At 45.1% G+C, this 14,504-nt stretch overlaps 1 protein-coding gene across 13 annotated transcripts in view; it reads left to right on the top strand.

The window, feature by feature from the left end:
• The window catches only part of LOC126272805 (protein grainyhead), a 290,734-nt gene that overhangs the window by 232,097 nt on the left and 44,133 nt on the right, over nucleotides 1–14,504 (top strand). For all 13 annotated transcript variants that reach the window (XM_049975984.1, XM_049975980.1, XM_049975991.1 and 10 more), the window contains exon 7: nucleotides 5,383–5,477. In XM_049975984.1, the coding sequence (XP_049831941.1) occupies nucleotides 5,383–5,477 (95 nt within the window). The remainder of the gene's footprint in view (nucleotides 1–5,382; nucleotides 5,478–14,504) is intronic.

Genomic DNA, 14,504 nt, shown 5'->3' with positions numbered 1-14,504 from the left:
ATTTAAATTCTCACTACAAGTAAAAGCCACAAATTAACGTGCCTAATGTCCTTAATGTACTCCAATGCGGTGTCGATTTCCAAATGTGACAGGCACTTCAGGTCCTGATAGTGGAAGACATTTTCATTTTCGGTACAAAAGATGGAGAGAGGTGGTGGTGCAAAGTTCCCTATCGCCATATTCTCCACGAGGACCCAAGGTATTTACCAGACATCTCCAGAGTCTCAAGGAGTGACGACAGAATTCATCGTAGTTGTTTGTTGGATGGCGCACACACTTTTGTAGAAGTTGCCCTCTCCCCTCTACCTTCTCTCTCCGCTCTCCCCCTCCCACATACACACAGACACACACTAGCCAACCAACTATTTCACACGTGACTTCGTGTACACGTACGCGTCGGTTATTAGAGAAAGTGGTCGAGAAGACCTTCCGGGCCGGATGAGGTTGTTTTTCGGTCCAGGTTCGTGAACACCTTCCGAAACCAGGCGAGGGCAGCTCGCCAGTCCCTGACAGAGAAGACAATAGCGAGCAACGGCAGCACCGCCATTCATTAGCTGCCACGCCACGCCAGGTTCGGTGGCCGCCGCACCGGCCGTCTCCATTAGGATCATCCCGGTGGACCTCCACTCCATCAGGCCCTGACCGGTTCCACTCGCTCTCCAGACGGCATGCGACGCCGCCGAATCAGGTGCACCTCGGCTTCTCGGAAACCCACACACTGCTCCAGCCATCGCCGACTGGTTTCATTGAGCCCAGGCCACGCTACGTAGCCCCTACTTGCACTCGGTTTTGTGGGCAATTTGCCATACAGCTTGCCGCGTACAGGTCCCAGGAATAGCTCCGCAGGTTCTTTCGATTGAGGACGCTTTCCTTTGGAGCGTGTTGACATGTTGAAACTTATCTTGAATGCTACACCGAAGATCCAAAGAAAGTGGTGCACCTGCGTAATATCGTGTAGGGCCCCCGCAAGCACGCAGAAGTGCCGCAACGCGGCGTGGAATGTACTTGACTAATGTCTGAATTAGTGCTGGAGGAAATTTACACCATGAGTCTTGTAGGGCTGTCCATAAATCCGTAAGAGTGGAGATCTCTTCTGAACAGCACGTTGCAAGGCATCCCAGATACACTGAAGCGGAAGTGTTCCTGGAGCCACCCTGTAGCAATTCTGGACGTGTGGTGTGTCGCATTGTCATGATGGAAATGACCAAGTCCGTCGGAATGCACAATGTACATGAATAGATGCAGGTCATCAGACAGGATGCTTACGCACCATGTCAACTGTCGGAGTCGTATCTAAAAGTATCAGGGCTCCCATATCACTCCAACAACACACGCCCCATACCATTATAGAGCCTCCACCACCTTGAAGAGTACCCTGCTGACATGCAGCGTCCATGGTTTCAGAGGATGTCTCCATATCCTTACACGTCCATCCGCTCGCTACAATTTGAAATGAGACTCTTCTGACCAGGCAACGTGTTTCCTGTCATCAACAGTCCAGTGTCGGGCCCAGGCGAGGCATAAAACTTCGTCTCGTGCAGTCATTAAGGGTACACGAGTAGGCATCTTTCTGAACACCCCAATGAAGACCTTAACTCAATCAATGGTCGGTTTGTTTCATCAAAGTAACAGTCCACCCATGACATGCAGTCCTGGTAAGGTAACATACAGCAATAGGTACGCGAATTTCGCGGTATCTGTCTTCCTCTTCAGCCTGCCCGTTGCTGAAGTCCCCAAATCACCTTCACAAGGTTTGTCTCAACCTGGTAGGCCGAAAATCTGGTCTTGGTGGTGGCAAAATACTTGGCCTCCACATATCACCCTGCAATGGGAAAGCGGATTGTTGGACTGAATAGAGGGCAAGATCACAGGTCTATCAGCTGAGATGTATTGAATAGGCAAAGTAGATAATCATAAGCGCGAGGACCCAGGATGCTAAGGCAGAGAATGCGCTACATGGGTTATCCAGGACCTGATTTCTGCCTCACCGCCTCTAACTTGTATCAGTAGCAACGCAGTTTTACCAGTGTTACACCCACTTTAACAGGTTGCTCATTCAACTATACCTCGCACATTTTATTCGCATATTATGAGAGGATTTCAACCGCAAGTCGCTGACTGTGTTGCGTTTAAGACTCCATCAATGAATAACTCCACGCATATACCAACGATCGTTAGAAAATCTGTAGTTTACCTGTTATTTCAGTTACAGGATTTCACTTAAATGTAACTCTTTTAGCAACTTTATTTCGACTTCGTATTATGTTTCCAAACAATTTCTGTATTGACAATATTTAGCAAGTAACGGATGAAAAATGAGTTTTAACATATTATTCGTATGTTTTTTCATGCCTGCTTTGTTCGGAACGCTTTTGGTAAGTAAAAATACATATTATGAGACCATTTCATATTCATGTAGACGTGTGGCACTAACAAATAACATTATGGCTAGCTGTTATTAATATGTGTTAACGCAAGAACTTAATTTATAACGTGTACTGAATAATTCTGTCACTGCATGCTAAAAACTTCATAATGTTGAGCGTGAACATGTTTTAGTGGTTATTTTTCGAACCATAGAATTACGAATGGCATGTGTAAGACCTCAGATCTGTTGCATGGAGTGCTTTATACGACCTACACACAGAAGTTTTCTTAACGCTACAATTTTTGTTACACTCACAATTTCAACATGTAAACACAGATCTCTCACATTTTTTGTTGAAAAGCATGTCTAAGATATATTAGGCGAATTAATTCCTTTACCATCGTCAAAGATTGTTAGTGTTTACCATTTAATGTCTCCCTTGATTCATTCCACACCGTCTGTACTGACAAACTTGGAGTTTTTCAGTGATGTTGGCGGCGTACTTTGACATGAAAGGTCTGTGGTTTCCTGTGCAGTTTCACAAATTTTTTACGCACCACAGCAGAAATGCGAAGTTACCGGCATCTGTCTTCCGGTACCTCATTGTGGCTGAGATCACCAATTTATCTTCAAAAGACGTGTCTCAAAATATAGCACTTTCTCTAAACTGTGGGTATGAAGTGCATTATAATATATCAGTCATTTATTACCTATTTTCGTCTTCTGATACTCTTCAGGTATCATAAAATTATTTAGAAAAGCCTGTATGGCACGGTTGTTACTGTTGCTGAGTCATTGCCATCGACAGCAATATGCATTATACACTGAATAACAAAATATACTAGTACAGTTAATTGGTCCTCATATACCGTCACAATTAGGTTCCATATTTTCCTATGGAGGTACTCACTGTACATGCTTCGTACAGTGACACAGGATGGCTTACATTTGATTTGACGCCATTGTAAGAAAGTTGTAAATAATTTAATAATTCCTTAAGACTATCAGAAGATCAAAACCGGTAGTAAATATATAATTAATGAATCGGCAGCTTTTGGCGTTTTGGAAATACGACTTTTTCCAAAATTATTACTGTTTAACCAGTAAATGTCACTTGGTATTCGCTGTTCTAAACGACGGGAGTTGACATTTCGACAGCTGCTGATAAGGTGCATATCCTCTGCTACAATACACGGGGTGCAGTAATTTATAACATGCCGCTGCTTGTTTTTATTTGAATATGTTCGAGCACGATGGCACAAATAATGCACTGCACACACTATGTGGATTACGGTGGTTCAGTTAACCGTCGGCCATCCAGATTTACAATTTTGCTTGATTTCCCTAAAATGTGCGAGGCGACTGAAATGGTTCTTTTCAAAAAGACACGGCTTCCCTGTCCACCCCGAATCCGAGAAAATACTCGGTCTGTAGTGATTTCGTCGTCGACTGGACGATAAAATCTTGGTTCTCTGAACTGTTTCATTTATCGTATGCAATATTATTCCGGAGGTCACTGGTTACTTACATCAAAGCACTCTGCCAACACTCTGAATAGTCCCCCGTTGTCGATGCATTCTGTTGTACGCTGTATTTTGTTTAACTTAAATTTATCCCTGTTGTATGGATGTTATTTAAGGGTTGTATTGTACTATTTTTATGAAATAACGCATAATGCAACAGTCACCATCTTACAAATATTTTATTACCACGATGCGTTTCGTCAGCAGGCTGCCTTCATCAGGTGCATTTACAGTTACTTTTACATTGTAATTAATATTAAGTGAGGTTAGTTTCCTTTGCTGCGTGTGCCAGTGAGGTTATGTGACGAAAAAGGCGTCTGTTCAGGAAGATAAATGTGTTATAGTGTGTACATAGTGTGATAAGCATGATTAGACGTTTTGTTAGTGTATTTACTTACATTTTTGTTGGTAATCTTGTTGTCTGGTACATAGGGCACAGAAAAAAATACATCACAACTTAACACTTTCACAATAATTTGTTGACGTCAGTCCAAAGAGTCTCAGAAGCTAAGACTTCAAAAATGATACAGTGACCATATAAATGTCTACCAAACTAACAATAGTCACTCACGTGAAAAAACACAGGCCACCCATTCCATGACATTACGTATGATCTTCATATATTACATAGAATGGACAAGGGACACGAAATGGACTTACATGGAGAACTGGAAATACTTATTCATGGCACAGCAAATGAAGACATGTTATTAAATAATGAACTGGAAAGAAACAATATTAACTTCTTTAAAAATTTCTGCAATGTTGAATGCTCATTTCATTGAAGAAAATTGCCTTTATAAACTGATCGCCTACTATTTGCCATGACATAAGTACATCTAGAGATAAATGTTGCATCTGCACGGTATACTTCAGTTTTAGCAATCGAAACTGGTTTATCTTAGCTTCTGAGACTTTTTGGATTGATATAAACAAATGATTGTGAAAGTGTTAAGTTGTGTTGAACTTTTTAATGTGTGCAAGACAGCGAAATTACCAGCAAAACTGTAAGCAAATGCACTAACAAAATGACTAATCATTCTTACCACATGGTGTACATACAACATTTTTATCTTCACAAACAGGCGTCTTTTTCGACATATAACCTCCCTGGCACACAAAAAAAGGAAACTAACTTCATTTCGTATTAATTACAATGTAAAAGTAACATCTGATGGTGGCAGCGTGCTGCAGAAACGTGTCGTGCTAATACATTGTTAGCAGCAAGTGACAGTTGCAGTATATAGTATTTCATAAAAAAAAACTGTAGTGTGTGCCCGTGTGGAGGAGCGATTGTGCACGCATGCAAGGTCACAAGTTCCACACATCAAAGCACTCTGCCAACATCACTAAAGAGCCCTCTGTTGTCAATGGATTCTGCTGTCCACTACAATCTGTGTCTTATTACGAATGAGCTATTGTGCAAGTATGCTTAAGCATGTGTCACTGGAGTGTACCGTCCTATGTCAGCGTGAACGTTGCGTGTTCCAGATACGAAGAACAGCGTCGGCCTGGTGGGCTGTATAGAAGAAGTGTCGCACAACGCCATCGCCGTATACTGGAACCCGCTGGAGAGTTCTGCAAAGGTGAGCTAGCGCACCGCGCCCCGAGATCTTTCGCCTTCGAGGGCGAACTGCCCGCTGTACACACACAGCGGCTGGTCCGCCCGCGGCTCTGCCAACGACAACGACAGCAGCGGCGGCGGCGGCAATCAATTTGAATAATTGCAAATGGTAGCAGCGGCGCTATTATGAAAATAGTGAGGCCCCGTTAAGAGCACGAGTTTCGATAGCCTAACGTCCCGCACAAAATGTGCAGTGGCACGCTGATTGCCCGGTAGCGGCGGCGATCGACTCATTAATATGTATAGCCGCTCCGGCCCCAGCAGCGAGGCACCAATGTACCAACCCGGGGCTCCAATCGCCCGCTGGTCACCGTTAACCGGCCGCGCACCTCAGATCCGGAGCGTTGTCTTTATTATTCAGCTACTGTGCCATCTCGAGACAGCTTCTTTCCAACTTCAGTTTAATGTATCGCAGCAACGTGTTCTCAGATTGCTAGCGCCTGAGCGGGCCACACCTACTTAGCCATTATTTTTGGCCTCCGCGGCGAGAGTCTGATTCTTTGAAGTAGCTGGTCGTTCTTGAAATGGCTGATCCTCCTCAAAGTAGCTGGTTCTCGAAGTTCCTGCATCTTTTCGAAGTGCCCGGCTCTCTTCCAAGTGCCCGGCTCTCTTCCAAGTGCCCGGCTCTCTTCCAAGTGTCCGGCTCTCTTCCAAGTGCCCAGCTCTCTTCCAAGTGCCCGGCTCTCTTCCAAGTGTCCGGCTCTCTTCCAAGTGCCCGGCTCTCTTCCAAGTGCCCGGCTCTCTTCCAAGTGCCCGGCTCTCTTCCAAGTGCCCGGCTCTCTTCCAAGTGCCCGGCTCTCTTCCAAGTGCCCGGCTCTCTTCCAAGTGCCCGGCTCTCTTCCAAGTGTATGGCTCTCTTCCAAGTGTCCAGCTCTCTTCCAAGTTCCCGGCTCTTTTCGAAGTTCCCAGCTCTTTTCGAAGTGGCTGGTCCCTAGCCTGAATCTCCATCATAAGCCGGCACTTTGAACGCCCGTTCAGGCGGTGCTTTCAAGAGGGAATCAACCAACAATTTATAAAGCAAGACGCTACTAGAAAGTTGGTCTTGATCGCGAGAGTGTCCCTGATAACATGACTAGCGAAATATACGGGTCGCATCGAACATGCTGTATGCTAGTCAGAGATTGGAGTACACATCTAACAATAAGGGGTCCCAGTTTCCAATTATGAGACAACCAGTTACGGCTATCGTGGCATTTATAAATGAATCAGTTCCTTGGCCTCCTAACTGACTTGACCGAATTGTGACATTGTTAGTATGGATCCGCCCGTCGAATGGAGACTTTAAGATTTGCAACCTTGTTCCTAGTCGAGAAGAGTAGATTTGCCCCAACAGGTTTTACCCTCGTCGCCATAAACAAAATAATTGCTGCACGACAGTTACATGTGACACAATAAAAACATGTTTATTTGTATGATTGCCCAGCGAATGTACTGCTTATAATTCCTTAACTGCACAAAGTCAGTGAGCAGGAGTAACCAGATGATAACACATTATGGCATTGTAAAGCATTTCTACAACGACCAATCCATCAGATTTCATGCACGAGAGAGTTTAAAGCACAACAAATACACTTCATGAAGAAAGAACATAAATATGTGCGAAAAAAGTCAGATAAAAACGTTGTCAACATTTCTTACTGTTCTATTGGAGGCGAAAAGGGCTTTACCTCGTATTTACACTACAAGTATTTGAGTAAATCATCCTTTGGTTCGTGATGCCCTAAGAGTAGACAGGTTCACAGGAAAAATACATGCATACATATTCTCCTTATTGATGAGAGGAATAAATTCCCTAAATTAGCGCATGATGTTCATGAATTTTCACGTGTCACCAGATTGTATTTTCGCTTATTTCCATGTTTCGGCTGCTGCCATCGTATTAAAACCTAGAAATTCGTAAAACCAATTTCAATGTCAGTTGGAATAAACCCTATCCATAAGCTGGATGTGTTACGAGTTCTAAGTTTTGATCTGATGATATCAGTAACTAGAATGCCGGGAAAAATGATACAGATGGATTTATGAGGGGAAAAAGTTTTCTTGTTCTGTCATCCGTAAAACACTTTCCGTTTTCAGGTTCTCAACCATACGGAGTATAACTAAATTCTCTTTACAGATTTTGAGGATAGGTTCCTTACACCAAAACAAGAAAAAAAGTGTAGTAAACATTGGCTCTAAAATGCATACCTTAAGAACTATCAGCTATTGTTCATCTTCGTTATTGTGAAACACATCTGCCCTATTGCAAGCTCTTTGGTTTCCATATTTTGGGAGGAGGAAATATAGAGCAAAATAGAAAAACCTCCAGTAAATATGGGCCTTACAATGCATACCTTAAAAGCAATGAGCCCTTGTTCAATAGAGTTCTGCAGTTGAGAAGATGAGCATGTGCTCATAATTCCTTAGATATGCATTTTGGAGTCCACGATTACTGGCCTTTTTTCCTAGTTTTTGAGTGGGGAACCTGTCCTCAAAGACTGTAAAGGAATTTTGTTGCACCTAGTCTAAGAACTTTCTTTGGAAAAAAGAAAAAGAAAAGAACGGAGAAAAATTTGTGTTTTGCACAAAGACGCGGAACCCAGCAGTAGAAAACTGTATTGGAGATTCATTCGCCGACAGTTAATTTACAAATCTTTGTTTTACACTTTCATGAACCCAGTGCTTGAGTAGTAGTGTAGAAAGTTGCACGACATTCTATTTTACAACCGCGACGTCTAACGTAAACGACGAACCAGCAAGTGTACAACACATGTGTGACGCCACGCTCTCACACGCGGGGGGAATTGCCAGGGCAATTCACATCTCATCAGAGCTGTCGTATTTTAAGTGCGAGAGCCGTAATGGCAGCGCGGAAGCCGCATTTTACGGAGTTTTCGGCGTCATTTCGTGCGAGCACTTTACAACCAGTAAACAATATCGCGGGAAACTTTAATTGCGATAGGTCTCCTCTGCAGCCGGAGCGTTACGTGTGTGCGTGCGAGCCGTGCGTGGGGCAGAGGCGGCCGCACGATTTACGACAACAATTAACGGCAGGCGAGCGGGCTACCTAATTACCCGCAGTGCGCCGGCGCGCCGCACCGCGCCGCACCGCACCGGATCGCGTGACGCGGCCGGAGCTGACGACTTATCTGCCCGTGGGCCGGCAGTCGTGTCCGCTGCAGGTGGACCGCTGCCGTGCCAGGGACCCGCCAGCCTCATCTCCCGTTACGTAACGCAGCAACAGTACCACGCCTTCTCCACCTGTCGCTCCATTTCTCTCCTAAAAGCAGCTTCTCTTAAGCGTACTGAGACCCGGGTACCTCATCAGCTTTCCGCTTAAGCCACTTAGTATTCGTCTTCGTCGCTCTATGGCTTTTACATTGCTGTGAGTAGCTAGTACATACGAGGTGCGACCATAAGGTACTGAGATTGGTCAGAAAAAAACGCTTTTACTTACATTTTTAACCAACATGACTGGAATCACCTTCAAAGTAACTCCCTTCATCCAGCACACACTTACTGCAGTGGTGCTCCGTTACTGGTAGCGTCCCTGGAACTCGTCTTCTAATATACCAGCAAAAGCTCTTGTTACAGCCGTTTGAATGCCCTGTACTGTTTCAAAATGGTCCTTTTTAACAGCTAACTCCACTTTGGGAAATAAAATAAGCCAAACAGTGCCATATCCGATGAATGTGATTGTGGTAGCAATGCAAATCGCTTCGATGTCAAAAACTGCCCACCAGACAGTGCTGTATGGGATGGTGCGTTAGAGTGATCCAGTAGTTAGTACTGTGTGGACGAACACGAAGGACTCATTTTCGAAGTCCTTCAGGAATTTTTATTTAGTAGTATTGGTTTAGTACCTGACTGGCCGAGGATCGTGAACGAGGTCCACCTTAAGGCGTCCCCCCCTTCTTTTTTTTGTGGGATCTAAACTTTAAATCCTCACACACACCGGTCTGATTCAGCTTCACTGATCAGGATAGTAAAAAACATGCGTATATTAAGGGAATTTTCATTCACAAAGCAGGCTTATCACATTCACACAGTTCAATACTGTTCTATCCTGATAAAATATGAGCTTAACTTAAATTCCATAAGGCAGTGAAGCAATTTCGAAGTCTCGGCGCGATGAAAATTGTCAGTCGATCTCCTGAAAACATTTGTAGTAATTATTAACTTTTGGTGATCACATGGGGAAGACCGGAGATCTGCTGGTAAGACCGTGTAAGTCTATTTATTGAAAGTAATAAGCTGGATATCTTGAGCATACAAAACGGCAGGTTCGTCCAGTGTAAATCAGACGTTCGCCACTGATCCCGTGCAACACAGCTTAGTGAGCAGACACTGTCAATAATAATCAGTTAAAAAATACGCGAACACTCTTACTTTAGTATAGTTCACGTATTAAATTCCTTCTCATACAGAATCTCATCAAGATGGTGACTACCTCAACAATACACACATATACATCTTCCTTCTTTCACTGCTAATCGGCAACATCTCCTTCATTCTTTTTATAAGAGAAAACCTAGATAGCAGAGAAGCTATTCCATGGAGTAAATGCACGCTCCAAGGAATAATAAGGCTTGAAACTACTTCGCATTGATAATCATCGTATATTAAAGTCTAGGAATCGGTAAGATAAGAAGAGATATTTCGAGATATGTACTGAGTTATATTATTTATAAAATGTCTTAAAATATCGCGGAGAGACCGCTGCAAGAGACATTACACCTTCTTCAGTAATCCCACGGTGCTTCAATCCCGTCTCCAGCCATCCTGATTTAGGTTTTCCGTGATTTCCCTAAATCGTTTCAGGCAAATGCCGGGATGGTTCCTTTGAAAGGGCACGGCCGATTTCCTTCCCAATCCTTCCCTACCCCGAGCTTGCTCTCCGTCTCTAATGACCTCGTTGTCGACGGGACGTTAAACACTAACCACCTACACCCACGGTGGAGGAATGATAATTCAGAAAATCTCATCAATCGTATTGAAATCGTGGGCCGGCTGTAAACGGTGTCTGCAGCCTCATAGCTCTCGACAAGTACTGGAAACCTTTCAAGGGAATAAACTAATCTAAATAATAATCTTCAAATAAATGTTACACTTTCTACGCTTTCCAAGCAAATGGCCCCTTGTACGCAACATATCACAGTGGAGTGATGCTGTTCAAAAGCTGTGGCTGTTTGTCACCACTTGATTTTTCCTTACCTCTGTTCTCATCATCGTCATCAACAACAACAACACTGGCAACTACAAGCACGCCGCGGCACGCTAGATACACTCGCCTCAGCCGTCTGTTGTCCACGCAAACCGCCGAAATGGAGTGCAGCTGAAAGGTATATGCCTGGCAGAGCGCCACTGTGGAGCCAGGCGAGCATGACCGGCAGTTACGAACTGCTCATCCGGTAGCCAGCAGCCGCGCGGTCGCTCAAGCGTCACGGGGTAAACAAATAGCGCCGATATATTTGAACACGGCACGGCAGCTCTGGCGATGCTATCGCCGCATTACCAATTATTTCTGCGGCTCGCGGGGGAGTAGAAGAGTGCCCGGGCGCTATCGCGGTCCCCGCCTGAACAATCGCACTGTGCGCCGCTGCTGTCGTTGACAAATGCCGATCAGCGTGCCTCACGAGTCCGTCCACTAATTAGAAGAGATTGGCGGGTCGCGGCCGCACCGTTACACAGCCGCCAGCAACCGCGCGCTCCTGCGCTTCCGGAATGACTCGCCGGCCGAGCTACATAAATTGTCGTCTCGGACGACTGCCGAGGCGGCCGTGAACGATGGCCGCCATTATCGGGTTTCGGGACGTGCCGGCGTGCAGACGCGGCACCCGACATCTAGTACAAGAAGCGGTGGCTGCATTGCCAGCCAGATCGCTATTACAAGGCGCGTCTGCTACAACGTTTGCTGAACCGACCTGTGTATAAACGGCAGCGTATCTCCATTCAGGAAGGACAGATATGCAGGCTAGCGCCGTGTAGCCTCCAACACAATAATCTGAAGCAAATTTGTCTACTGCGGCCAGTCGAACGTAATGTCAGGGTGAGTACTCTTCCAAGAGGGCAGCGCTGATTTTTCACCGCTGTAACCATATGACTTCAAGCTGCGCTAGGGTGGTCTAGAAAACGGGAATTTGAGTGATGAAAATTTGTGTAACTATACGGGGCGATCAAAAAGTCTCGTTTGAGGGTGTTGCCGCAGCGTATGTGCAACGCGGTGCGACTCCGATGCGGGTATATAAGCACTTTCTTTTCTTTCTTTTGCTTGTGCCGTTTTCCCCGCGGATACGCAAGGTCGGCATGGTTAATCGGATGTGGCAATGTTAGTTGAAGGGGTGGCCGGATGACTTCCCTGCCGCCACCCTGTACCCCCCGTAAAGTGTTCAGATGTCTGCGAGACGTGTAACTGAGGCGGTACGTGGGGACCAGCCCGGTATTCACCTAGGGGGATGTGGAAAACCACCTAAAAACCACATCCAGGCTGGCCAGCACACCGGCCCTCGTCGTCAATCCGCCGGGCGGATTCGATCCGGGGCCGGCGCGACTACCCGAGTCCAGGAAGCAAAGCGTTATCGCGCTCGGCTAACCTGGCGAGTGCGGGTATATAAGCACTGACATTTAGGAAAGGGAGCAGTGTGGCATTCGTGGCTTCACGCCGAGCATGCGGCAAATGCGGAAACGCGAGCTATGGCAACGTTATTACCAAATGTGTCTAAGCAGAACCAGCGTGTTGTTGTTCTTCTCTTAGCTGCCGAAGGACAAACGCCGGTAGACATCTATCGCAAAATGATGAATGTGTATCGGGTAGCATGTTTGTCGAAAACGACCGAGCTGGTTGCGACTCGACACGAGACCATGGTCGATCTGTGAGGCCAGCCTAGTCCATTAAGTGAGAAGGCACCCTATAGCCCTGTCGGAAGAGGATGTGCAGAGGGCAGTTACGGACTCCTTCAAACAGAAGGACACGGTGATTTACGAAACGGATAACTTCACCCTGATACGTCGCTGGTATAATTGCTTTAACACTCACGGCGATTTTGCTTGATTACCATACAGATTCTGGACAGTACAGTCTTCAAACGGAATATTTTTAATCGCCGCTCATTGGTACGGTAGCCCACGTTCGGGTGTTCATCTATAAATTGTCGTGTTTTGGTCAGTTTGGGCCTTCTGCGCGAAGCATCAAGAGGTTCGTTCCCTAGATCTTGGATCCGGACGGGGGCGAAGTTTGTGATAGTTCTTAAAATTTTATTTGTCATGAATACGGGAGTAGATGGTGGCTTTCTTAACTGTTACCTAATGTATGTGTCGAAGAAGTACCTGTTAGTTCCTTTTATTATACGGATTGCTTTGTTTTGGAAGGTTTGGAGGTGTAAGAGGTTCGTTCCTGATGCCATAGAGCCGTGCAAGACGACTGGAAGTATCTGCAGATGCCAGATTAAATATACTGTTCATTGATAGCCCCTGGCCATTAAGAGAAGGGTACAGCGGAAATAACAGGATGTGACGAAGTAACAGACGCACTTCCCCTTTTTGACACAAATTGCTAAAAGCTGCGAGGGAGACGCGAGCAATCATTCTGCAAGGCGCGATTAGAAAATGTTTTTTCGACGCATTCAAGTGCATTCGAAATTGAGGGAAAATTAGGCTTTAACAGACCACGATATGGTACCCACTTCGAGGGTTAGTTTAGGTTTTAGAATAGCACCTCGAAAAATCAGAAAGTTGAAGAGTCTTATATCTCTTGTCCTGTTTTCCAGTATGAACGCGTCATCTTGAGTTGTTTCGCCCTGGATATTGCAACTGATGCAATAGAAATTTAATGCTGCAATCCTGACATAGCTGTTCTGGCTGCTGCTGCTGCTGCTGCTGCTGCTGCTGTGCCTGCCCGTTTTTTGCGGTGGTGGTGGTGGTGGTGGTGGTGGTGGTGGTGGTGCACTTGCGTTGTTCCAGATGTTGTTGTTTTCAGAAAATATGTGTCAGTAATAAGGTACATATACAGTGTTCACGAGTAAAAATGCACATTATTTGTCTCTCCATCCACTAATGGCCAGCTTCCTATTCAAATGCAGCAGCAAGCTTAGTGTTAAGCATTGTTAGCATAATAGTCACGTTATGACGAATGTAATAATTATAAGAGGCATGGCAAATTGCTTTCGGTGTCACAATTTCGCGGTGCATGATAGTGGAAAATGGGCTTTTGCTCCGTTAGTACCTAAATTAATTGAGAGGTGTACAAGCACATTTGCTGGACAAGGGTTCCTACTAAATCCATTATCAATCCAGCGCAGTTTATTAGGTGTTTGTGAGGTAACCTAAGAATTTACGGGTGTTCAGACCCCATGGCAATAGCACGCTTCTGCACAATATTTTGATGACCAACATAGTTTTCTTGGTCAAATGATGCTAGAAATTATTTTACATATATTTGATGCCTGGTCACCAACTACAGTGTCATCGGAGTCGCTCCAGCGTCTGGTGAAGATGACTGCTTTGGTAGCGGACCTACTGTTACAAAGAATGACATCGTCACCTCATTTCATACGTTATTCCCGGTTTCGATTTATTACCAAATCATTATTAGGCGATCTGTTTTATTTTTATTATTTTTTCTTTTTCTTAGACAGATCATTTGATAATTACGTGGTTTCAAGGTGAAGCCCGTAATGATATCTCTTTTGTGATCTGAGGCTGAAAGCCGGCCGTTGTGACCGAGCGGTTCTAGGCGCTACAGCCTGGAACCACGCAGCCGTTACGGTCACAGGCTCGAATCTTGCCTCGGGCATGGATGTATGTGATGTCATTAGGTTAGTTAGGTTTAAGTAGTTCGAAGTTCTAGGGGGGACTGATGACCTCAGAATTTAAGTCCCATGGTGCTCAGAGTCATTTTTCTGAGGCTGAAATAAATAATAAAAAATATTTACAAAGCAGTTCCTGTGCTTGCCTGTGGCAGAGTGGCTAGTATACGTAAATCGGAAGTACATTTTCACCCTTATCTTGCTCA

This window comes from Schistocerca gregaria, chromosome 5, assembly GCF_023897955.1.
Source record: "Schistocerca gregaria isolate iqSchGreg1 chromosome 5, iqSchGreg1.2, whole genome shotgun sequence".
NCBI lineage: Eukaryota > Metazoa > Arthropoda > Insecta > Orthoptera > Acrididae > Schistocerca > Schistocerca gregaria.
This window is presented reverse-complemented; position numbering and strand designations above follow the sequence as displayed.